The sequence below is a fragment of the Abramis brama genome (assembly GCF_963993115.1).
Source record: "Abramis brama genome assembly, chromosome: 4".
In the NCBI taxonomy this organism is placed as follows: domain Eukaryota; kingdom Metazoa; phylum Chordata; class Actinopteri; order Cypriniformes; family Leuciscidae; genus Abramis; species Abramis brama.
The window spans coordinates 40281083-40306796 of NC_139966.1; the positions used below are offsets into that span (position 1 = coordinate 40281083).

The window sequence follows — 25714 nt, forward strand, 5'->3', positions numbered from 1 at the left end:
CACTCCATTAGCACAAAAATACACAGCACGCACCAATAGTGGAGCAGAAAGTAAAAACTGATAGTTTGACATTAGCATATAGTTAAGCAATGACTTATCACTTTCATAAGCATAAAATAGGCTACACAACACAACCACATAATGGAGCGAACAGTCAAAACTGATTGAGTTTGATATTAGTGTGTTGCTAAGCTAACGAATTAGCAATCTCATAAGCACAATACACAGCACAGACAAATAATAGAGCAGATAGGCTAGTCAACTGTTAGTTTGACAGTAGCATGATGCTAAGCTAATGTCTAAACTGTCATAAGCACAAAAATGCACAAATAATCAACATATTATTTGTAATCAGATTGAAAAAAATTATCAATGTTTTTTTTAATTGAATCAAACATTTTTTGACTCATATACCATCTTGGATGCATTTTATCTCTATGCTCATTGCAATGCGTTCTGGGAATGAGGTATCTTTTAAAGAAGCATAATTATTTTTAAGGTAACTATGCCCACCTTTTGGAAGAGCCTTTGCTTCTGGGCCGCATATACCATATCCGCCAGAGCTAATATATGCTAATATATCTTTCTTTCTGTCTAACTGTTTTCCAGGAGACGTGATTGTCTACATTAATGACGTCTGCGTCCTGGGCACCACCCACGCTGATGTGGTGAAACTTTTCCAATCTGTGCCAATCGGACAAAGCGTAACCCTCGTCCTTTGCAGGGGTTACCCTCTTCCTTATGACCCGGAGGACGCAGCCAGCACCTTGCTGTCACCCCTCGGCCTCATTGATCGCCCTCTGCTGGTCAACGGACAGAATAGCTACGACAGCTACATGGAGTACATCTCCCGCACCGCTCGCTTCATTGACCCCCCCCATACTACGTTGCCTCATCCCCATCCTGGAGACACCCACCTGGATGCCGGACCGCTGGAGGACAGCGTCTCAATGGCATCGTCTGGAGCAGCCGGTGGAGAGCTGCTAACAGTTAACATGGTGAAAGGTGCGGATGGGTTTGGATTCACCATAGCAGACAGTAATGGAGGACAGAGGGTGAAGCAGATTCTGGAGGCGCAGGGATGCCCGGGGCTGTGTGAGGGCGATCTGATTGTGGAAATTAACCAGCAACCCGCACTAACCCTGCCACACACGCAGGTGGTGGAGCTGCTAAAAGAGTGTCCTGTTGGGACAGAGGCTACGTTGGTCGTACAGAGAGGAGGGGCAGGTAAGAAGGCTTATCTTTGTGGTGGTGTAGGTGGGTGTCTTGGGTTTTGTGTGTATTTTCGCTGCCTAACAAACGGAAAGGCCTCTTAATTGGTTGATTGGTCCATTTTGTCCTTTTTAGCAGTTTTATAATTCACTCCTCGGCTTTCTCAAAGCGCTGAGTCACACTGAAGAACGAGCTGTGGAAAAGCACAATGGGTAAAAATAGACCCTGACACATAATTACAGTAGTGTACAAATATACATACACCTTACATGTGTGCTTAGTATATTAATATCCTGCCTTCTGTACAATTCTGTTACATAACATGCTTTCACAAACACACACACCTAAAATTCACAAACCAGCACACTTAAATATCCTATGAAATCAGTTCTGTCATGACAACTCTCGGGAGATTGTTATGGTAATAGATATGGTGATGTTAATGTACAGTATTTGGTCTTGGCAGGAATAGATCTGCTACCCTGCTGCTGCAAAGCAAGTCCCGAGACTTGCTACTGCCAATAGATTCACAGACATTGCTGTGAGCATGTAAGATATGTAGATAATGATGTGATCGCTACCAAATGAGTTAAAGACCTATCAGCCTGCGCCATCTTGTATTTCATGCCAGAACTAGGTAATATTGGAGTTTTGAGGCTTTTAGCACGTCTGCTAGCTTTGAGGATAATCTATATGCTTGGCCTTATGGTGTGGTCACATTTACCATTGTTCAGCATGTTGCTAAGCTAAAGACCTCTCATAAGCAAGTTGGTCACGCAAATTTGCAGCACTGACCAATAGAAAGCTGCTTGGTTTGAAATTGACTTTGGTGTGCTTTATAGATTGCTATGCTATGCTATTGACAATAGAAAGTGGACCTTGTTGCTCTCAAAATTTCACCTAAATTACACTTAAGTGATCGCACCTTAAAGTTGACAAGATGTAGACCTTTAAAATGTACTGTCTTGAAGTTATGGTAAAATAGAGGAAAGGCTAAAAGCTATTGACACCTTGGATATGTTCCACCTTCAATCCAGGAAGGAAAACTGCAGTCGTCAAGCCATTTCATGGAGTTTTTAAAGTTAAACTGAATTCAAAATTGATCCCAAAACTGATGCCAAACAGCTATTTTAAGCTTCACGCGTGGCAATGTGCAGCGATGTGCTTTCCAGCACACAAGCACTCGCTACACTCACGAACACCGTGTCCCAGACACCTACACTGTCTTACATACAAATTATGGTTTGCTGGTTCAGTGTCTAGCTCTCGAGGTGCAGTGAATCAATACTGGTTATTTTGCAGTGCTGTTGATTATTGCTGGTGATAACTTGTTTCTCACCCTAGACTGATTTTAAATTCCCCCCAATTAATTAAGTAATTGATTACTTCAGCTATTCAATAAAATAAAAAAAAGCCAGCTCTGCAGTCATTTTCTGTATATCACTGATTCTTGAGACCTGGGACAAAATTTTATCTGCCGTAGTTTTAAAATATATATGATAGTTTGACAATTTGGATGATAACTACATTTGTACATTTATTTAATTTGTTCCTTTTTTTTATTTAAAATAAATTATAAATATAAAAAAAAAATACAATTTCATTAAATTAATTTATTTTATCATTGTTTTATTTTATTTTTTCACTCACTTCCCCTAAAACAACTGCCCTCAGACCATAACTCTAATATTTCAAATATATATATATATTTTAATAATTTTAAATAATTCTTTCTTTCTTTCTTTCTTTCTTTCTTTCAAAAGATTGAGCTGGAAATCATTTTGATACCAGATAGTATTAATATAGTCTTTTCTGGAGTGAATTTAAGATCTGTATTCATATAAAGTATTTGGCACAATAATATCGCACAGTGATATTGGTTGAAAGGTTAAAAAAAAAAAACATGCATACTGTATGTGAAAAAAATGGAAGCAAAATGTTGCACCCGGACATGTTTAGTAGATTAATTCAATGTAATTGCATGACTTTATTTTTTTTAGTTCTATAGCCTGTTTTGTTTCAAGAATCAGTGGTATGAGAGCAGCCTGTCCAGCATGTCAGAACCCAGAAAGCATATAATTTGAGCATTAATTGCAGTTGGAAGCACTCACCGTTGATTTTTAAGCCTGCGGTTTTAGGCCGAAATTAATTGTGAGTCATTCATGTTAGGAAATGAAAAGGCAGCAAAAGCTGATCCACATGCACCTGTCTATACTGCAGAAAAGCAGCTCGTTCAATACGTTTTAGTATTCATTACAAAAGGGAAAAAAGTGCTTCAATGGCTTTAGCTCTAACTGACACCCTTACTGAGAACATATAAGCTCTTTTTAAAAGCTGCTTGAGTCAGAGTGATTCATGACCCGTAGCAATCAGAGTCTGATGTAACACATAGAGAAAGTAAGAGAGGGGACAGAAAGAAAGAATAAAGATCCTAACTCTCAGAGACCCACTGTGGCAAAACTGCAACATTTTTTCAAAGCAATTAAATAATGTTGCACACTCCAAAATGCACAATAGCAACACATTTTGAATGAAAATATTTGGGAGAATCTCAAAACCTTTAAAGAAATGTTCAGGTCACATTTCAGTCCAATACCAAAAGGAAGGAAAAAAAAGAATATTTTTGGAATAAATAAAGTGTAATTTACTATTGCACTACAAGGTCCCATATTACAATTGGACATGTAAAATAATTCACCAATTATACATGCAAGTATAATTTTCTTGAATATAATGTCACAATTTGTCTTTGAGGGTTAATCATGAGAAAGTGGGAAAGAGGAGGTGAAGGAAATAGAGTGCTAGAGAGACATTTTGAGAGCTTATTTGAATTGAATGTCTCCTCTGTGTCAGCGTAGGTCAAAGGTTAACGAGAGAGACATTAAATCCTCGTTAAGCCCCAGTGATCAGTATGCTCGATTACAGCCTCTATGCGCTTTACATACAGTATGAAGAGCGAACGCACTCCAAAGCACACACTCTCATTAGTACACATGCATAATTAAGGTTAAGGACATTTTATGAACATTTAAAAATGTATGAATGTCATTGCATTATACTAACAAAATATCAATCAAAGATTTTGTTTTAAAGGAAAACATTTCATTAAACATTTCAGTTTTAAGTGACAAATAATGATGACATTATTGATGAGATGATGAGATTTTGGTTCGTAGATTTTCTGCAATTTCAAATATAAAATTAATGGGAAATATACCTTTGAAAACCAGGCTGCCTCAAAAGTGGGCATTCAGCTCTATTGTCAGTCAGTTCATTTGAAACGATGAGGGGTACAGAAGTCACCTTGATTAATCCTGATCGCAGAGAGGTTATTGGTATTCATTCCTTACTTCATTTATCTTAATGTGTTGAGATTTGTGCCTCACCAAAGTGAAGTGTAATGTAATTACATTCTGTGCGTTTGCAAGGGCACCGACCACAACTAGAGTGTATGTTTTGTTTCGAGTGCATGTGGGTAGATCCACTTCGGTGCCACCAACAGAATCAGCGTGCTTGAAGGTCATTATGGTCACTTGAATCCGAATATGGCCTAATGTCCCGTACATCAGCAATCTGTCGCATTCTCATCCTCATCATCCTTGTGTGCAGACAGACTGAACAGTGAGCCCTGAAACACTAGACAGCCTGTTGCATCACGCTACCACCCGAGTTTAACATCCGTCTGTTCAAACATACCGTGACTGACATAAGGAGGACAGAAGATGATTTGCACAAACCAACAGTTTCTGTCAAGCCAAGTTGCAGGGTCAGTTTTATTCAATGCTGCTTCCATCTGTATTTATCTGCACCTCTTCCCTTCTATTCTTCCTTTTAAAGCATTATATTCCAGGTCTTCTGAAGCCATACGATAGCTTTTATGTCCAGAAAATCCAGATTTACACCATTCTTCTCTAGAAATTATAACTTCCGAGTTTGTGAGAGAAGATCTTTTCAATGAATTGGTTTATCCTATTCACAAAATCAGATGATTCAATGACAAATCAGATCCAATAGCTAGCCAATAGCTAAAGACCTCTAAACTTCGTGTGGCCTTCAGATTAGCTCAAGAAAAGTGCATAGAGAGCTTCATAGATTGGGTTTCCATGGCCGAGCAGCTGCATCCAAGCCTTACATCACCAAGTGCAATGAAAAGTGTTGGATGCAGTGGTGTAAAGCACTCCGCCATTGGACTCTAGAGCAGTGGAGACGTGTTCTCTGGAGTGACGAATCACGATTGTCTGTCTGGCAATCTGATGGACGAGTCTGGGTTTGACGGTTGCCAGGAGAACGGTATTGCCTGACTGCATTGTGCCAAGTGTAAAGTTTGGTGGAGAGGGGATCATAGTGTGGAAATGTTTTCAGGGGTTGGGCTTTGCCTCTTAGTTCCAGTGAAAGGAACTCTTAATGCTTCAGCATGCCAAGACATTTTGGACAATTTCATGCTCCCAACTTTGTAAGAACAGTTTGAGGATGGCCCCTTCCTGTTCCATCATGACTGCGCACCAGTGCACAAAGCAAGGTCCATAAAGACATGGATGAGCGAGTTTGGTGTGGAGGAACTTGACTGGCCCACTCAGAGTCCTTACCTCAACCCGATAGAACACCTTTGGGATGAATTAGAGGGGAGACTGTGAGCCAGGCCTTCTCATCCAACATCAGTGCCTGACCTCACAAATGCACTTCTAGAAGAATGGTAAAAAAAAATTCCCATAAACACACTCCTAAACCTTGTGGAAAGCTTTCCCAGAAGAGTTGAAGCTGTTATATCTGCAAATGGTGGGCCAACCCCATGTTAAACCCTACGGATTAAGAATGGGAAGTCATTAAAGTTCATGTGCATGTAAAGGCAGACATCCCAAATCTTTTGGCACAATAGTGTATACATGCAGTTTACCAAGTAACAAACAGGCCTTCTCTGTTTTACTGACCCTGTATACTAAGTCAGTGACAAGAGTCGTAGCTAACTCACACAGAGAGATGCGTAATGCCAACACTTAAAGGCTTCTCTACAAATCCAATCAGTGGAACAGTCCAGGAGCGTTTAGACAGCCTATTATACACCCTAATAAAACTGTCAGTGCTCCAGTGAAATGATGTGCTAGTTCTTAATGTGCTGCAATTTGGCCCCTGTGTCTCACCACTGGACATTGGCCATCCTTTCTAATTACACTAGTGCAAATGTGAGTGTCTCTTGTGAACAGTTTGGTTCACCCTCTCTGTTTCTCTTTTTTTAACGCCTCTTTTCTCCATCCCTGCAGATTGTTTCTCATCTTTTCTTTCTTCGAAGCGGGAGTCTAAAGCTAAATCTCAAGGCTTGTCCATTGTATAACAGTGGGTTGATTGTTTCTAAATGTCTCATTCATAATGTCCAGATGGTGATGTGGTTTTTCTGCCAGATCTCTTTGTCTCTGCAATAATTTCACTGCCCCACATGTCTAGCACTCTTCACTTGTGAAAATGCCCTTGGCTGCTGATTTAAGTGCATTTTGGCATGTTCCCCTGGAATGGTCATTGGTTGGATCTGTCTTTGAAGAGCTGCTCTAGGATCTCTAACCGGAATCCACTGATTAACACACACCCCACCAGAGCGCCATCTGCCGTTTCCATGATTGGCTTATTTAGTGAAGATCTTATTGTTCTCAGATAATTGTTGCAATGAAATGGACCATAACTATGGCAGACAGCCCAACAGAACATTGATGATGATACACAAAAGCAAGACAAAGGTTTCCAGAAGAAAACGATTAATTGAAGTTTTGTGGTTTGTGTCTGTTTGAGTTTATCTTTATGCTATAGTTTTGTACTCCTTGAAACTAAATCATATTTTAGCAGATTTGAGAATTTTGATAATTACAGTCTTCTGAGAAAACAAACCAAAAATGTTTATGACTCACTCACATGCATATCCAAACTTCTGTCCAATAAAATGCTATCTAATGAGAAAGTTCCTCCCCTTAATACCCAAGTCTGATTAGCATTATCAAGGAGCTAATCGTGGTTCATGGCTGTGAAGTAAACTTTAAAGCCTTTCGATATGCATCACCACAACTTTCTGTTAAAATAGAACATACGTCAATACAGGAGAGAAAATTAGCCATTTCATGGCTTTTTAAAGGAATAGTTCACCAAAAAAACGAAATATTTGTCATGGTATGCTACTTCTACAAAGGTTTGTAGAGTTTCCCATCGTAGCACCACCAGAGGTATATCAAACTTTTTTTTAAGCTTTGCCATTATGTAATATTTGCAGTGAGTCTAGAGTTTAGGGTAATACTTTAGTTTGTGGACCAATTCTCACTATTAACTTGTTGCTTATTAGCATGCATATCACTAGCATATTTGCTGTTATTAGTATTTATAAAGCACATATTAATGCCTTAATCTGCATGACGATATTCTACATCCCTTAAATCCTACCCCATACTTCACTGAACCACTACAACCACTGCCTTTCTAACTTTAATATGCAGTAAATTAGGAGTTTATTAAGGCAAAAGTAGTAGTTAATAGTGAATATATGTTCCCCAAACTAAAGTGTTGCCAAGTTTAGCTTTTTGGCTTGCTTTGTGATAACCAGAACTATAAAGGCTATTTTAGTGTCTGTTGCTAATGGTGACTAGATATTAAAGCAGAAGTGTATAATTTCTGTCCCATTACTATTGTTGCTTAGGATTCTCAGATATCAATCTTCAAAAAGCTCTGCATATTAAGCTGTGAAGAAGTATTTTAGTGTAGAAACACCTACACATTTAAGCTTTATATTATTGTCGTAAGTTCTTATTTTGGTCACATTTGTCAAGTTGTTTTTCCAGAGCCCTGAGAGAGCATTTATGTATTTGAGTCATTTAGACATGTGGAACCAAAAGGTGATGGATATCATTCAGGCTTGTGTTTCCAGTCTCACTGTTGTCATGGCCACCAGTTAAAGCATCTGCTATTTTGGTTGTATTTGGTGTTTAGAGGAAATGTGCTGTCTAGCTTAGTGCGTGTATGTGCGTGTTTGAGAGAGTATGTGTGCACTGTTTAAATTACCTTTCAAAGCTTGCATTAATATCTCATATGGTGTGATCAATTCAGCTTATCAATTATCTTCATTACTAGCAGCTTCGTCCATCCTGAAGTGTGTGTGTGTGTGTGTGTGTGTGTGCGTGTGTGCGTGCGTGCGTGCGTGCGTGTGTGTGTGTGTGTGCGTGCACGCGTGCACAGAAGCAGATGACTCTTAGCTGGTTGAGAAAAAACAAACGCCTCTCAGAGTCTCATCAAAGAGGTAATTAGCTCCAGCTCTACTGATATACTCATTAGCTGATTTATACCCATTAGCTGAGATATAGGCATGGGACCATTAGCTTACCAGACACATGCTTCACAAATTCAAAAGGAGCTTATGGGGAATTGACAGTGGATATTAATGCACACACACATAGACATCTCACATAACACGTTATCTGTCAAAAACACTGACTAGCTTCTCAATGAGGACAGTTTGGGTCAATTTGATGATGGATTTAACCCACAATATTCTTTTGAGTAGCTATTGAACATATTCAATATATTGCATGTGGTATCTATTTAATATATTCTACTCGCAGCTTCATACCGTGGTGTATTCAGCAGTCAGACAGTTGCCCGCTGGGTCTGTGTGTATATTATGAATAAATGAAGATTAATGCCCCCCATCTGATCTCTGTGCTGCTTAAATCTTATTTGGTTAATGAAATGTGCCTCAGCCATAAATCGAGCACTAGACGGTAAGCAAGCCGTTGATTTGCGGCAAAGTGGACATCAGATGTCCTGACTGCGTGTAAAGTGTACCCGTTTTTAGTGTTGTAGTTGTTATTTTTATTTGGATTAATACATTTCTAATAATAATTCATGAAAAATGAATACATGTATTAATATTATTATAATTCAATTTGATCATTACTAACAGTTTGCCTTTATGAGAGTTCTTTGTGGCCCTGTTTACACCTAGTATCTTAAGTAGATGAGAAAAACACGTCTTTTTTGTCCACTTTCAACCACTTCTGTCCTGATGTCTTCAAGGGGAGGGTCTATGGGCGGCTAAATGTATGGGCTTTTTCAGATCTTTCGATCTAATGGACAAAATAAGCTCACGCAATTTACACATGAACTTGACTGGAGACAACTGGAGTACATGAACTGCTGGAGAGCATCAGCTTTGGTTTCTGCTCTGACAGACGCAAGACCACACCGAACGCTGTGAATGTGTGTTAGAAATCAGGAATGTTAATGTTAACGAGCCGCGACCATGCGAGCATCACCGATTCCACTCGATTTCTCCAGAGTGAAAAAAATCATCTGCAGCAAAACAAAAATAGTGTCTGTGACTGTTTTGTTGCAACTGATAAGACACAAGTTGTTTTTGTTATTGTGTTTCATCCAAAAACGAAATGGAGATTCATTTTCCTAATTAAAAAAAAAACTTTTTATTTCTTAAAACATGATATATTGTGAGTTATTACTGATAATATATCGATTATCGCAGTATTGCCATATCGTGATATTATCGGTATCGTGAACAATGTATCGCGTATCGTATCGTATCGTGAAGTACCCAGTGATTCCCAGCCCTAGTGTAAACAGGCCCTGTGACTGCTCTCTTCTAAATATAGGCTACACTGTAAAGAATAGTTCCTGTGTGTTGTCCACACTCAACCTGAAAAGAAATCTATACTGTGGGATATTCTCTCGACTCTTGTCGTCCTCCACTCATGTGATGCTGCAACGCATTCTCATCCTAGGGCGTCATATACTGACGCTTTTGACATTTCGTCTACATCCAACACACATGGCACCCTTTAGCGTCAATATGAGACGCACAGAGCTTTGTTCGAATATGGGTAGGTTTAGGTCTGGGGTAGGGTTAGGGTTAGACCGCTAGGAGGCGCCTTCTGGCCCATATCTATCTGCGTCTCATATTGACGCTAAAGGGTGCCATGTGCGTTCGATGTAGACGAAATGTCAAAAGCGTCAGTATATGACGCCTTGGGATGAGATCGGGCTGGATCACCAATTAGTCGATTGCAAATTTGGACAAGTGGGCAACACTTCCATAATTGCCAGATGGCAGGATCTACTCCAGAACACAATATCCGATAGAAGCTTGCCTGGATTAGGTTTACCCCTCACCTGCATCATACAGATTTACAGTGTTTGATGGTTTTTATTAGCATAATCTGCTTAATATGCATCAAGGGTGTTGCAGAATCTAGGACATGTTTATTTTAATGTGTCATACAGTGTGTTCACCAGCGCTTTGATATTCAGGTTCAAATGGGGGGGGATATTTAACAACCGCATCCATGAGCTGATTAAGTCTTGTGAAGCAATGTGAACTACATTACGAATTAAAATATGAGCGTTGTTGTCCATTTATTGTAATTATAGCCATCAGCAAAAGTTTTTGTTTTGCAAAGCGCTACTTTAAGCAAATATTTATAAGCAAGTATGTTTTTATAAATGTCATTTTATTTACATCCACTGATGAGGCTTGATATCTGTATTTTCCAGAGCACGCCTTCCATTCGTTTCTCTTTCCACATATGAAGCACAATCAAGCCACTTTCCCTCCCTTTCAGCTGTTCTGTCCTAGTGTCACTGATTTCTTGCTCGGTCTTGCTCACTGAAGCTGGCCAGTTTTTTCTCGCCGCTCCTTATTTGATGACGCATGCCCAGCCGACAGCAACACGCTGCACTTCTTAATCAGCCGGTTGCATGGTGCTTGTGTTATAGAAGTGGCTTAAAGTAAGAAAGTGTTAAATTTTATTTAGCGTAGATTAAAATGCTTATTTTGTGTGAGGCAACTGCATGTCAAATTCTATGTAGGATGCACATCCAACTGCTGTTTAAACATGAGGAAATCAAGATATAAATTTTAGATTTCCAAAACTAAACATAAACACTTTTCAAAAATGACACATACTGTAAAAAAAAGGAAAGTTGACTTAACTTAAAATTATAAGGCAACTTTCTGCACTGATTTTTTTTAGTTGACTCAACTAAAACATCTCTATAGTTGAGTTGACTCAACTATAACATCTCTAGTTGATTAAACTCTATTAGTTGAGTCAACTCTATGCAGCAAGTTGCCTTATAATTTTAAGTTAAGTCAACTTTTCTTTTTTTACAGTGCAGTAAGAAAACGCACTGTATCAAGAATTTTTGTAACAATGCACATTTATATAAATATTTTTGTCGCAAATCCTTTTCATCTCTAAACCTAACCCTAACCATTTCTTATAAAATATAAAAAAGTAAGTGATAGACAAGTGTATTCCAAAAATGGTGGCAATTTTTTTATTTGTAATGAGTGCGGGATTTGAATGTTACGGTAGCTACTGATGAAAATGAAGATTGTTGAATTTGGGCAATCATGTGGATTCTGAAGATTTGATTTACAGAGCACAAATAAAATTGATTACTTGTGATCATAAGTATTAGATAAGTAATGGTTAAATTATTGCAGGTATCATTTATTTGAAGGTTTTAAAGTATTCTTGTATAGATTATGTGATCCTTAAAACGAGATGGCACTAGAAATCCCAGAATGGAAGAAAATATTATAATTTCAAATAAAGTAAATCAATGGAATCCCATTGATAATAAATGCAATAGAATCAACCAATTAATTTCATGAATTAAATCTTCATAGATAAATAAATGTTCACAAACATTTTAGCTAAAAAACAAAAAGAGCTAAGGACTATTTCTGACTTATTTTCCTGATGTTTTATATATTAGAAATCCAAGACTGACTAAAAGGTCACCTTAACATAATCACCAAAGCATTTTATTCACAATCACAGTCAACCAGGAGCCTTAAAGAGCAAATACACTGTTCTGACAAGCCTATGATATCAATAAGTTTTTATCTCCAGAGAGCCATGGAGCAACTCAAGAACCCTATCCACTTTATTTTGCAATGCGCAAGTAAGCAATTTTTTGCTAAATTAATCATCATAACAAGCTGAAAGCAAATGACACCAGAAGCCAAACACATTCAATTTGCAAATTGGTGGATACAGTGAAAAAATGGTTCTTGATAAAAAAGTTAAATTAATAACAATTAAAAGTTAATTAATTGTACGATACTTGCAATGCCTTAGCCGTTGAACCAGCGTCCGGATATGCATTCTCAGGAGAATGTGTTGATGATTCAGTGGTCTGATAATGCTCAAGTTGCAATCTATTTCTTCAATGTTGAACGAAGAAATTATGATGAACTTGCGATGTTTGCCTGACTCAGCTGATGTCGAGGAAGTTACAATAGTTGTAACTTGAGGCCCTGTCACCATGGCTGCGCCGACTCTGGGACAAAGGTCCAGTGGAACTTTAACCTTTGGAGGGAAAGTTTGCGATCCTTTGTCTTCTAGCATTGTATTTTTCATATGTTACTGGATTGGGTGTTGATGGAGAAACTATTAAAGATTATTTTAATACTAATATGCTGCATACGAATCAACATATAATATACACAATCATTTTAGATCATCAAAATACAAATTTGTAGATGCCAAAAATAGTACAGATGAGGTTACATTATCTAGTGGTTCTATCATAAAGCATGTATAAAACGTGCTTTTAATTATATACATAATGTACTGAAGATATGCATGTTCATTCATAGATTGACTGATTAATAAAATTAAATAATTTTTTATGGGCATTATGTGTGTTTCAAATATAATTAATAATTTTGTGTGTGATTGGTCCAGACGCTACAAAACTTTTGTGGGTAAATAAGGTTCAAAGATGTCCCTTTGAGGGTACTGCCCCAATGACAATAACTGAAAGTGTATAAATATTTACAAAAAATCATTTAAAATGATCAGAATATATATATAGAATTATATTAACAATGAAAAATATAAGAATTTTGCAATCAACCTTTTTCACAGCCGCACTCTTTATGCTTTATTGGATTAACTGCAGTCCTATAAATATGTGTCTCTCTCGCTAATTCCAAACAGGTCATTTGCACTGCCTTGTTCATTCCTGAAGGTCATCTGTGGTAAGACATGAAAGACAGAGAGGCAGACAGAGGTTGAATGCAAGACACTGGACGGCCTGTGCGTATGCATGAGTTTGTTTTTGTACTCCAAGGCCGATTTAGGAGGAGTTTATAGAGAAAATATTCATGAATCTGCCGTTTGATGTCGGCGGGTATTGTTTAGCTCTTAATACCAGGAGAGGTGCTCTACAGACTAAACTGACAGTACTTTCTGTTTGTTATGATTAGAGTTCGGAAGCCTCATGGCCTTTCGCCTCATCTAAGCCAATGTTTTTCCTCCAGAGGGAAAGTGAGCATTTGATGTGATGTGAAGATGCCGTTCAGTGCATTTTAAGTATATTTCTGTCTTTGGATTTTGGCATCCTTTCATTGATTGCAGCAGGGGAAAAAATAATTATATTTTTTTGTCATCAAAAAAGGATCAACAAATACAGTCCTTAGGGTCAAACTTGTATATTTTACATTTAAAACTCTCTTTTACTTAGATACATGAAATATTCACCACTTCCGAGAGGATTTTTTTTTTCTAGATTGAATAGATATTTGAATAGCTGCTGTTTGAATTGTGTCTTCAGAGTTAATTACTTATTAAATGGTTTCGATTTTAAGCACTGTTATTTTTGTAATTCCACACTAATCCTGTTAGAGTTGATTTTAAGCTATTTAAGGCCGTGAAACACCAAAACAACATCAAAGAACTAGTGGCGACGACAGCCGTCTGTGGCGTCACCTCGCGTCACATGCGTCTGGGCTAAAAAGTTGCGCTTGAACACACCGCAAAGACTACAGCCAACGGCCAACTAGCAGGTGCATTCTGTATCAGCAGGGGTCAATGGTCTATATATGTCATTCAAAAATGGAAACCGAAACTAGGACTGCGGATATACAAACCATAAACAAACGGAAAAAAAGCGCTTGCTTACCATTTAGAATTTCAATCAAGCTGATCACTTTCTTCATTCCAGGCGGCTCATGTTGTTATTAAATAATGGAATGCTCAGGTAAGATGACATAAATTAAAATAGACTGTCTGTCTTGGCTTCTTTGGTCGCTTTCATCACCTCGCTTTTCTTCTCGTGCACTGACTGATTCACTAAGTTGAACAGCCAATCAGAGTTCTCTGTCTCTCCGACAGCACTGACGCAAATGGATGGCGATTTAATATGCTCAATCTGCCAAAAAACCACTGACGGGGTCCGACTAGCGCAGATGGTACGGAACACACCACAAAACTAAGCTGACAGATGCTCAACGATGGCCCAACATTGGCTGATTGCCAACCATCAGCTTGGTGTTTCAGGGCCTTTAGGGACTTCATGGATATGTTTAGACTTTGATATTTATTGAGACAAGTTTTAGAATTTTCAAATATATGTTAAATATATGTTCTGAACTATTTCTAGGTCGCTCATCAAATTGGCAAATTGAACATGACAAATGAACTTTGTATAAAGGTTGAGATTTCCTTCCTTCCATTGAATCTCAAATCATGCTGGATTATCCGCTTCTGCACAAAGTTGTATAAACATTTTGTATTAAATTAGAATATTACAAAATAGACATAATTTCAGAAATATCTTTTGGACTCCACTGTAGAAAAGAAAACTTTAATATTAGCTAAAATAAATACAATCCTCATACTCAGATTGTACCCCAAGAAGGAACGGCTCTGGAGAAAACAAATTAAAATGCTTTTTGTTTTATTTAAAATTCCCACTTTGATTCGTATATTAAAGCTCCAGCAGGCTAAAAGTTTTGTTTGTTTTTACCATTGCAGGTCACTTTTCACCTTGGAAGACCTCTAAACAGGTAAATTGTATCGTATTTCAGCCTTCTGATTTAAATTAATAAACTAACAGTAACTGTGCACTCTCACTATTGACTGATTAAGTCATATTATACATTATGTAGAATATGTATGAATAACCTTGACTGTAGAGCTTTATTACTAAGCTGAATGCATAACAGATGCTTTATTAAATTGTTATAACATATTACCACTAATTGCATTGTACTAAGCTACTGCTTGTGCCTTTTAATATACAGTACAGTAAGAATGACTAATTTTCTTCACAGATGAATCATCACAACACCAAACGCCAGCTATTTTTAAAATATTTTAAAATAAATCAAATTATTTTAATAGAGCTAATAATATTTTCTAGGTTAAAAGATGTATGTATAATTTGTTCTATTAAAAAAATCTGTTGATAGGTTAGAAGTTGCATTGGTGTGAGTGCAAAGAATTAGGTTATGGAAATTCATTGTTAAAAGATGTGGGAATCCTAGTTGAAATAAACACTTAATATGTCATAATTTCACAGCTAACACCAAACTCTTAAGACCACCGCACCTTCACTAATCTTTTCTCACTAACCAGTGCGCTGTGTAATTTGGCAGGTAAAACATTGACCCTCAGCAGGAGTCTGTCCATGTCTTGTCCACTGTTTCTGATCCAATATTGTCTGCTTGACCACATCTTAAACTGTATATGAACTTGAACTGTATATGTGTAAAGATATTTGAAAACAAATCAAATGATTTTAATAATTAGCAAATAATCTTTTCTAGTTAAAAAACAAATCTGGCTAAATCGAGTTATGCTCAGGCGGCCGCCTAGAATTTGCAATGTTTTGCATATATAATATATGTATTTTATATATGTTTTGCAAATCCAGTAATCGCAACTGAAAAGTTTATTATTAAAAATGGCGGAACCCTAGTTGAACACACACACAGTATATATATATATATATATATATTAGGGCTGTGAAACGATTAATCGCGATTAATCGCATCCAAAATAAAAGTTTGTGTTCACATAATATATGTGTGTGTACTGTGCATAATTATTTTGTATATATAAATACACACACATGCATGTATATATTTAAGTTTTTTTTTTTTTATACATAAAATATTTATATTTATATATAATACAAATTATATATACAGTATATTTAAGCAAATATTTCTTAAATATATACATGCATGTGTGTGTATTTATATATACAAAATAATTATGCACAGTACACACTCACATATTATGTGAACACAAGCTTTTATTTTTGATGCGATTAATCACGATTAATCATTTCATATATATATATATATATATATATATATATATATATATATATATATAGCAGACAGGGCAGGGTTCTCAAACCAAAAATAAATAGATGTGTGACTGCATGGGAAGGCATATATATATATCAAGCTCGTAATAATTTCACTAAAATGGCAAAGCAAATTACCCATTAGTTGTCATTTCAGTGAAATTACTTAACTTAAATATACAAGCTTTATAAAAATGATCATTCTAGAAGAAAAATTCAGATGGCACTTAGAGGCTTTTGCATCTGAACTCTTCATATATATATATATGCCTTCCCATGCAGCCACACATCTATTTATTTTTGGTTTGAGAACCCTGCCCTGTCTGCTTCATATAACAAAGGCTTGACTGGCCATAAATCGACTGACTTTTCTTCAGACTACAGAGAGTCGGTGGCACTGCCTTGAGCTGCTGCCGACTGTACTGTCATTCTTCAACACATAACTTTGTATCTATCTCTAGGGAACAGAACTGGGACAGAGTGAAAGTAGTACCCGCTGCTGCAGTACAGTAGAGAGCTGCTTGGTCTTTATCATCTCGCTCCCTCCCTAACGCTGGGGTTTAATTAGACATCATTTGCTTTAAGAATATCTCCACAGCCAGAAAAAGTTTCATTACTTGAAAATGTTAAAATAGTCCATCTTTTTTCGCAATTATCCATGTCTGAAGAATATTAGCCAACGCTGAGTCACAGCACTGCATCATTTAATCGACTGAAATTATGAAATGCCAGTAAAAGATATTATGGCTTTTGCTACAGATTGCCCAATGGTTACAGCTGTCAAAAAACAGAAATGTTGTAATGCATATGAGAACCGCCTAAATGAATACGGTGTATAATAGGGATGGGACGATACAGCTGAAATATGTTAATATATGTGGCAAGCAGGGCGGGGCCGAGAGCCGTGGGAATGGAGCGAGTCGTCTGTCGTCACTCCTCCTTTTATCCTTCTGCTCATTAGCACTCGCTCCGTTCCCACGGCTCTCTGCCCCGCCCTGCTTACCACAATATCTTTCAGGCTTCTGACAATAGTTCTGTTATTGATATTTGTTCTGAAATGGCTCAGCGGTACCATCATTTGGACCAAAAAGCCATTATTGCAAAGTAAATATGCAAAAAATGTTGCTTTACTAAATGAACTGAATCGTTTGAATCATGGTTTATATCAAATATTCCTCTCTTCATGCGCTCATACTCACAAGTCATGAAGTACTGAGTGCAAACGCTCCAATTTCCACAGAAACTTAAAGGCCAAATTTAAAGTACATTAAAAATACCACAATATTAATTGTTTGGTTAATTTGATATAACCAATCAAATAGAATCAACAATCTGATGTTTACAAACCCCATCTAAACCACATTGTCCAGATACTCTAATGTTTGCTCACTCTTTCCTCATAAAGTGAACTATGTGACATTCATTATATAGTGAAGGAGTGAACAAGTCAGCAGAATGTGTGAGATGTGTAAAATGCCAACCTGACCAGCACTACTAATAAGACTAAACCCAATATCAGTCTATTTCCATTTCATCTCTGGATGATTAAACTCATATGACCCATTCTCACAGACTCTGACTCAAAGATGAAGAGTGTCTGAGCAAATAAAAGTTGTTAAAACATAAAATATTTATAATAAAACTGTATTTTTTATTCATCAAAAACCTGAACCAAGCACAAACCTGAAGTTATAAATGAAAAACTGACGTGAACCCACCCAAAACAGTTGGTCCTTTAGCAGAGCGTGAGCTGCAAAACATCTCCAATGGATGTTGATTCTTTAAGGGAACGTTTACCGTGAGCAAAACCCTATTTGCAGGAGTGTGTGTCACAGCGCTTTGCTCTGGCAATATTAATATCATCTATGAGCTAATGTGCGCGTGCATATGAGTTTGCTTGGCAGTGACATGTTATAATCTGTTTGTTTCCCATCTGCACACAGCAGCTCAGAGGCATTTGCCTTCATCCTCTAGAGCTCCTCCAGATTAACATGCTAACACAGATCTCCTTTAATAAGCCCTGGCATCTTTCTCATCCTGGCATCTACTTTCTTTCTTTGTTGACTGTTCCCCCCTCTCATCCAATCAGGCCTTTTGTTTGGCTTTGCTTTTAGGGTGCTTTTACACTAGAGCTTTTGGCGTGAACCCGAATCCATTTGTTGTATAAGTTTGGTTAGTTTAGTTCACTTAAAGAGGACCTATTATGCCCCGTTTTACAAGATGTAATATAAGTCTCATATGTGCCCAGAATGTGCCTGTGAAGTTTCAGCTCATGCCTTGGATACTCTGCCAAAAACTAAAACATCTGTTTGGCTTTATCGTCTCTATCACGGTCACACTCACGTGACATTGCAGTTCTTCTTCATCATGAAAGTCTAGTATCTGCATGGGTTTTAAAGCCATATCAGTCTAAACTTCTGATATGTGGTTTTCTGAGCGCACACATCCGAACCACTCGCACAGAAAGTCAGACTGGGCGTCCCGTGAGTATTAAACTAAGTTCTCTTTCATGTCTAATTGTGCTTAAACTGTCAAATACACAGAAGGTTATGTCAAAAACACTCAAAGTTCACAGAAACACAGTCGGTTTTGTCTGTGAATGTAGACAGCAAGTAAAGAAATCGCATGTGTATATTAGATTTGTGTAAAAAGCAGCGTATTACACAGTACCTACTGCTATATATGCTGTTAATATGAATCAAACAACAACAAAAAAAACAGAAAATCACTCACTGCACTTGATTGAATAACTTAGCTTTAATAAGAATACATTTATGGTCAAACACCATGTAAAAGTGATTTATGCATAATAGGTGCCCTTTTTCTGTGTGTCCCTTGGGTTGGGAAAAATTAAGAATTCAATCGCCTCTCTTATGATTCATGAGCTGGAATTGAATTGGCCACGATCCCACAGGAAGTTAAATGAGAAAATGAAGTAGGATTTACTTGTTGTTCAGTATATAGTTACGGTCAGTTATTGAATTGAAAAAAGTAATCTGTGTAAACTGTTTTTGGGAGAATAGTTTTTAAATTTATTTATTGATATCTCATAATTTGAAATTATAATTATTATTTTTTTCTTTAAAACTACTAAAAGAATCATGAATGAAACCATTAAGATGCTGATTCAGAACCAGTATCAATATATCCTTTATCATTCCCATCCCTAACAGCGATACTCACCTTAATGGCACAAACGTACAAAAGCACAAACTGACTAGCAGGACTGGGGGGTGGAATTGAATTTGAGTTCCGGCCAAGCAATCGAATCTTGTGTGAAAACAGGCTTCTGTGTCTGCTTGCTGTTCTTTGTGCATTCTGTTTGCATAACCTAATTTTGGGTGTCGTTCGAGAGCCCGGTGCAGTGAAGTGGTTTGGGAGCGTTTCACCCACAGCTGCATTAGCATGAGAAAACACAAAGATTACATTCAGTATCGTCAGCAATAGAGAAACGCATCAGCGTCCTTGATGAGCCCTTGATGCCGCCTTATTTTGCTGAGCTAGAACTAACTTGCCATGCATTGTGTGTACACTTCATTTAAAAACTAATTGCCGCAAAAGCGAGTTCATTGTTAAACACCATCCTATCCCACGGCCAGTGAAATTCCAGGCGGAAGTTGCCTGGAAGAGCACAGTTTGCTTACTCGGTTTAGCATTTTAATAAACTCAGCGCTGGGAGATGATTGGGTGCTTTACTGAATGCCGGTGTATTTGCAGGTCTTGGAACATTGGGATCCTCACAGCAGTCCCACAACCAGTCTTTCTATCCATGCTCTCCCTCACAGCACTCCATATCTGCACTGGCCCTCAGGTCCAGAGTTTGACTTGACCAAACCTGACCCCTATGACCTGTATGAGAAGTCCAGGGCTATCTATGAGAATAGGCGTAAGTAACTGAAGCTAGCACCTAAAGCTATTGATGTCTACTTAGCCTGCTGCTAATCTGTGCTGTTTACCTACTGTGTTTTTCCACTCTGAAATTTGCACACATGCGCATACACACCAAACATGGAATTAATGTTGTGCTTATACATTTTCTGCTCTTCTTCCAACAAAACAAAACAAAAGTGTAGCACTGTGTCCTAATGAAGCACAATGCTCTAAAATAGCTAGCGTAGCGATTAAAGCTATCTTGTCTATGGTACGTTTTTCTGAGACTGGGATGGTGATTAGGTTATTATACTCTCTTAGACTCACAAAATACATTTTCATTGTTGTAACTTACAGCCTATCTTATCCTCCATGGTAAGTGTTTTGAGGTTATTGTGTCTTGTCTACTCTGGAGTCTGGGAGAACTTCCGTTGACTTAGTGATTTCAACGTTATCTAACACTTTACATTATTAATGCAGGTACTTTCTTAACCAAATTTAGAGACATTATCACAGGCTTTCTGAACTTTTCGAGGTCCCCCTGTGAACCAACATTCATAGCATTTTAAGTAGTAGCATACAGTATGTTTAATTCAACAATAGTTTTAAATACTTTCATTCGTACAAATATGAATATACTTGAAATTGCCTGCATAGTGAACAAATGCGTCTGAACGTTGATGTTGCATTTCTAAAAGTGCGTTTAGACTGACAGCAATTAATTCAGTGGAGGTCAACATGTCGTTTTGTTGTTACATGCATATATATTCAACTGCTATATATTCTCTCCTAGGTCACTTCATCCTTTCACTGTGCATTTGCATAAAGTTGAACTGCTATACTGTGCTTTATATGGTATTAAATCAGCAGGGAGTTGGTGTGCTCTCCCTCATTACTGTTTCCTATTCTATACCTCCTCCTTTATGTTGTATATCGTGTTCTCTTTAGTATTCACAGCTGGTAATGACAGCTTGGCAAATGGCAATGGAGATGTTGGTTAATATAGTGAGTTGTTGTTGTTTGATAATGTCATTATCTTGTCATGTACAAGGATCCTCCATAGAATTATACAAGGTTTCTGCTTTATAGTTATAGATCTTATTATATCGGAGACACTTTAGCATCTATTGTAGTAGATATGCTGGTGATATTAGATATGCTGTGCGCAAACCGTTCAGTTTCTCTTCCAGGTAAGTATGCTTGCTTCCTGAAGGTTGATTACATTTTGTATATTTTTCTGTGAGCCTCATTTTATTTTATGAGCAAGATGTTTTAAACAGCCTCATTTTGAGAAATTACACTTCTTTCTGAATTGACAGTGGCAATGTTTCAGTACGTTCAGTCATAAGACTGTTAATGTTTTTATAGCTTTTTGAATGTGCACTTGATGATGCAAAGATGATGTAAAGATGTCCATTTGACGAATAGATGGCTGTTTTTCAGACTCTTAAAATCTTACTCATACTGTAAAAAAGAAGGAAAAAAAAGTTGCTGCCTTAAATTTTTAAGTACAATCAACTTGGGTGTTTAAGTCATTTCAACTTAAATTACATTCAACTGACTTTAAAAATTAGTTGAATCTTGTAAAACTTATTTAAAAAAGTTGTAATTGCTTAACTTATTTTGTTGAGTTAAAGCTATATAAAAACATGTTGTCATAACTTATTAATCATACATTTTTTATAGTGTACAGGAGCTCAAGTTTTCACAACATGGACACACTGTTTAATGCATAGCATATGTGATCTTTGATATATGTTTAAATGAATAAATCTAAAAAAAAATATTTTAATTTATGTTTAATATTTGGTAAAGTGTGGTCTGCTGCAGTTGGAGTTTTTTTCACTTATCATTGTATAGATGTTATTTTCATCACCTAAAATCATATGGCATGTAATGTAAAAATATGACATGATGAAATTTAGACAGAATTTTAGGACATTTTTTCTCTACAAAAACAACTTTAAATCAGCACCTCATTGAACAATATTTGACATATCAAAAAGGCTGAAAATAATATTTCAGTTTTTATGTATTTGCTCTGAAATGACTTTACATGGTAATTTTTTCAGTCATAGCAATTTTTTTTTTTTTAAGTTAATCTATTCAATGCATGTTTATCATGCTGCTCTTAATGATCACAAATGAGAATATTTAATCTTTTCAAATGCACTTATTTAACAATAAATAACAGACAGCAACATCAAAACATTTTAAAGCTTGCAAAATGTCACTCAAAGACCTCCATGAACACAAAGTAATTTAATTCTGAGCTGATTCTTTTCAAAAGAGGTAATTTGCGTTAATGAATCAAACTCTAATGCAATTGATTTAAATTAGATGCGCTAAATATACTCATGAAATAAGACAAGAGGGCTCAAAACATAAAACCAGCCTACTACAGTCAAATGAAAAGCATGTAAATCATCACAAAATCAATATGTTGGTTTAATATCACCAGCATAGAGGTTGTACATATCGACCAGCTCTAGCAGAGAGGCAGATGAGGTTGCAGGAATGATGCAGTTGAAGATCTGACTCCCTCTCAGAATCAGAATAAGGCTCACGCTCCATCTGGAACCTATTTTAAATGTGAAACACATGGCCGTGTCTAAGTTTGCAGGCAGAAATGCGCCTCTCAAGCTGATCTCAGTTCCTGCTGCTCTAAAACAGAGGATGAACTTCTGTTTGACATACTGTATAAAATCAAGAACTGACTTCATACATCCACTAAAAAAAGAACACCATTTGATTAAAATTGTGAAAGTACTTGGGGGCACTGTATAATATCTCCATTGCTCTGTAGTCATTGGGCATTATTTTTGCAGTGAGACAGGTTATACATATACTGTATTGTCGTTAGTATATTTCCAGGTGTGTATGTTTATATAAGCGTTGATTTATGGGCTGTCCTTGTATCTCTCCCTTTCTTAGAGCCAGGGCTTCCTCGAGCAGCCATCCCAGCTGACCTCTCCGGTGAGTAAATATATCTGCACCAAAAACAGAAACAGTCTGACAGAAAGAGTTCTGCATAAAGTCTGAAATTCATATATGTCCAGTGACCTCTGTACATTTTTTGAATGTTAAGTCAAGTTTTTCGGTAACACTTTACTATACGGTTCATTAGTCAACATTAGTTAATTAGGTAACCTTAAACATTAGGTAACCTTAGTTAACATGAACTAAGAATGAACAACACTTCTACAGCATTAATTAATCTTAGTTAATATTAATTTCAACATTTACAAACAATGAACAGCTGGTTTTTAATTAACTAACATCAACACAGATTAATAAATACTGTGACAGTTGTATTGCTCATTGTTAGTTCATGTTAATTAATACATTAACTAATGTTTACAAATGAGACCCTATTGTAAAGTGTTACCAGTTTTTCCCTCTGTAATTTTACTTTTTTTTCAAAATAAACTGTGATTTATGTCGCCCAAAATCATACACCATTTAATTAAAAAATATGACTAACCCCAACCTAAAAAATGTTCATGGCTGCGTTTCCCGATAACGTTGTCTCTTAGCGCGCTACGAAGACTCTTAAGGTATAACTTAACTGAAGGCATACCATTTCTAGGCGTGTTCCCCGAACCATACCTTAGGAAGCTGCTTAAGATATACCTTCTTACGTGCGCCGTTACCAGGCACTGTCCGTGGCGATGGTGCCACGTGGCGTGGCGTGGCGATGGTTGATTTTTGATGGCTCGAGAATCAATTATTCTCTCGTGCAGGGACTGTTTATGTGAGAAAGCGGTGTTCTTTATATAATAAGCACTTCATAAATAGTTGAAATTGCATTTATTAGGACTCATGGGATATTATAAAAAATAACCCAAACTATAATAGCCTTTAATAGCCTTGCCGACATATTTTAAAATTGTATCATATATTGCTGCCATAATAACCATTTCAAATTTTTAATGTGCTTTCTTCTCTTTCCCATTTTTGTTCGCTGAGGTGGAGCTGCGATGAAATATTGTTCTTATAAATACTTTCCAGCATTTCAGTTATAAAAGTGAACATCTTACGTACGGTGTTCGGCAGTGATCAAAAAGGATTTAAACAGTGGATTTTGAATCTCTTCTTGTAAACTCAGAGATTTGGATTCAGATGGCAATTAAATGACCACACGACCTTTTTGTCAAAAAACAGTAGGTACTAATTTGGCCAGGGATTTTTACGCGGTTGGGTGAGAAAAAACACTGACATTATGGATTCGGAAGGCAATAAAATCACAGACTTACCCCTGTAAATGTTTAAAATACTGGACGAGCCCATGAGAAACAATTAGCGTACGAATAGGACTTAACTGACAGTAGCCTATGCTTTCACTGGCCTTTAAAAGCGCTCCGCGGACAGCGCCATCTTTTAGAACAACTATTCACTGTATCACTGCCATTGTTAGAGCAAACTCCCCACCACAATCATTCGCAGTTAAATACTGCGACTATTAAGCCTTTAATGGATGTACCTTTGGATAATATAATTAAAAGTCTAACAACAATCAGTGTAATGACAATTTTATTCTTTGCATGAAAACACTTGAATTAGCCTAATTGAACACTGTCTGGGTGTATTAAAACTTCAGAATTATATTCGTATAGACCTGCAACAGTGATAAGGTAAAGCTAAGAGAGGTCCAGACCAACCTTCCAAACGTATGACTTACAGAAGGTATACTTAACTAAGAACGTTTAGGGAAACACGTATTAACGATAAGGTACAGCTTAAGGTGTAACTTAAGAACGACGTAGCATTAAGAAGGTTTCGGGAAATGCAGCCCAGGACATTTTCCATCAAAAGACAAAAACTGTCACTTGTTTTAAAATCAATACTCTATTTACGATATTTGATATATATTTTAAGACAGAAAATATTATCTCAGTATTTTTGCATTTGCTCTGAAATAGCTTTACATGTTAACAAAATAAAGTTTGAAAGTCTGTTCAAATTTTCACATCCTGTTATTGTGTCCTTCTTTTGAATATTTGGTATAAATAAAAATATAAGTTTGGTCTGTTACAATTAGATTTCTATAAAATCAAATAAATTGTATTTTCCTCACTTCTTTGACAATATAACATTTAGTAAATTTAGTATCATCAAATTAAATTGACTAAATTTAGTATCATCAAATAAATATTATTTTTGTCACCTACAATCATATGATATTTAAAACATGATGACATGTAGACTATATCATTACAACAAAACACTGTTTTAAAAAAAATACTTGATATATATTGTAAAATGGCTGACAATAATATCTCAGTATTAATGAAAACTCTGAAATATTTTTTTTTTCATATCCAGTTATTGTGACCTCTGTGAAACAGTACCTGGAGATGCCTGGAATTTAATTTTAGTCACTTGTCATTCTCTGCCTTGAGAATGAACCTGCCAATACAGGTTCAGGAACATAAAATGAATGAATTTACAAATTAAGTACTCACTGAACAGTAATGGGGGT

At 36.7% G+C, this 25714-nt stretch overlaps 1 protein-coding gene across 4 annotated transcripts in view; it reads left to right on the forward strand.

Moving 5' to 3' along the window:
- magi2a (membrane associated guanylate kinase, WW and PDZ domain containing 2a) overlaps nt 1-25714 on the forward strand; it is a 222753-nt gene that overhangs the window by 172433 nt on the left and 24606 nt on the right. For all 4 annotated transcript variants that reach the window (XM_084112369.1, XM_084112370.1, XM_084112372.1 and 1 more), the window contains 4 exons: nt 610-1227; nt 15021-15052; nt 20080-20248; nt 23167-23208. In XM_084112369.1, the coding sequence (XP_083968495.1) occupies nt 610-1227; nt 15021-15052; nt 20080-20248; nt 23167-23208 (861 nt within the window). The remainder of the gene's footprint in view (nt 1-609; nt 1228-15020; nt 15053-20079; nt 20249-23166; nt 23209-25714) is intronic.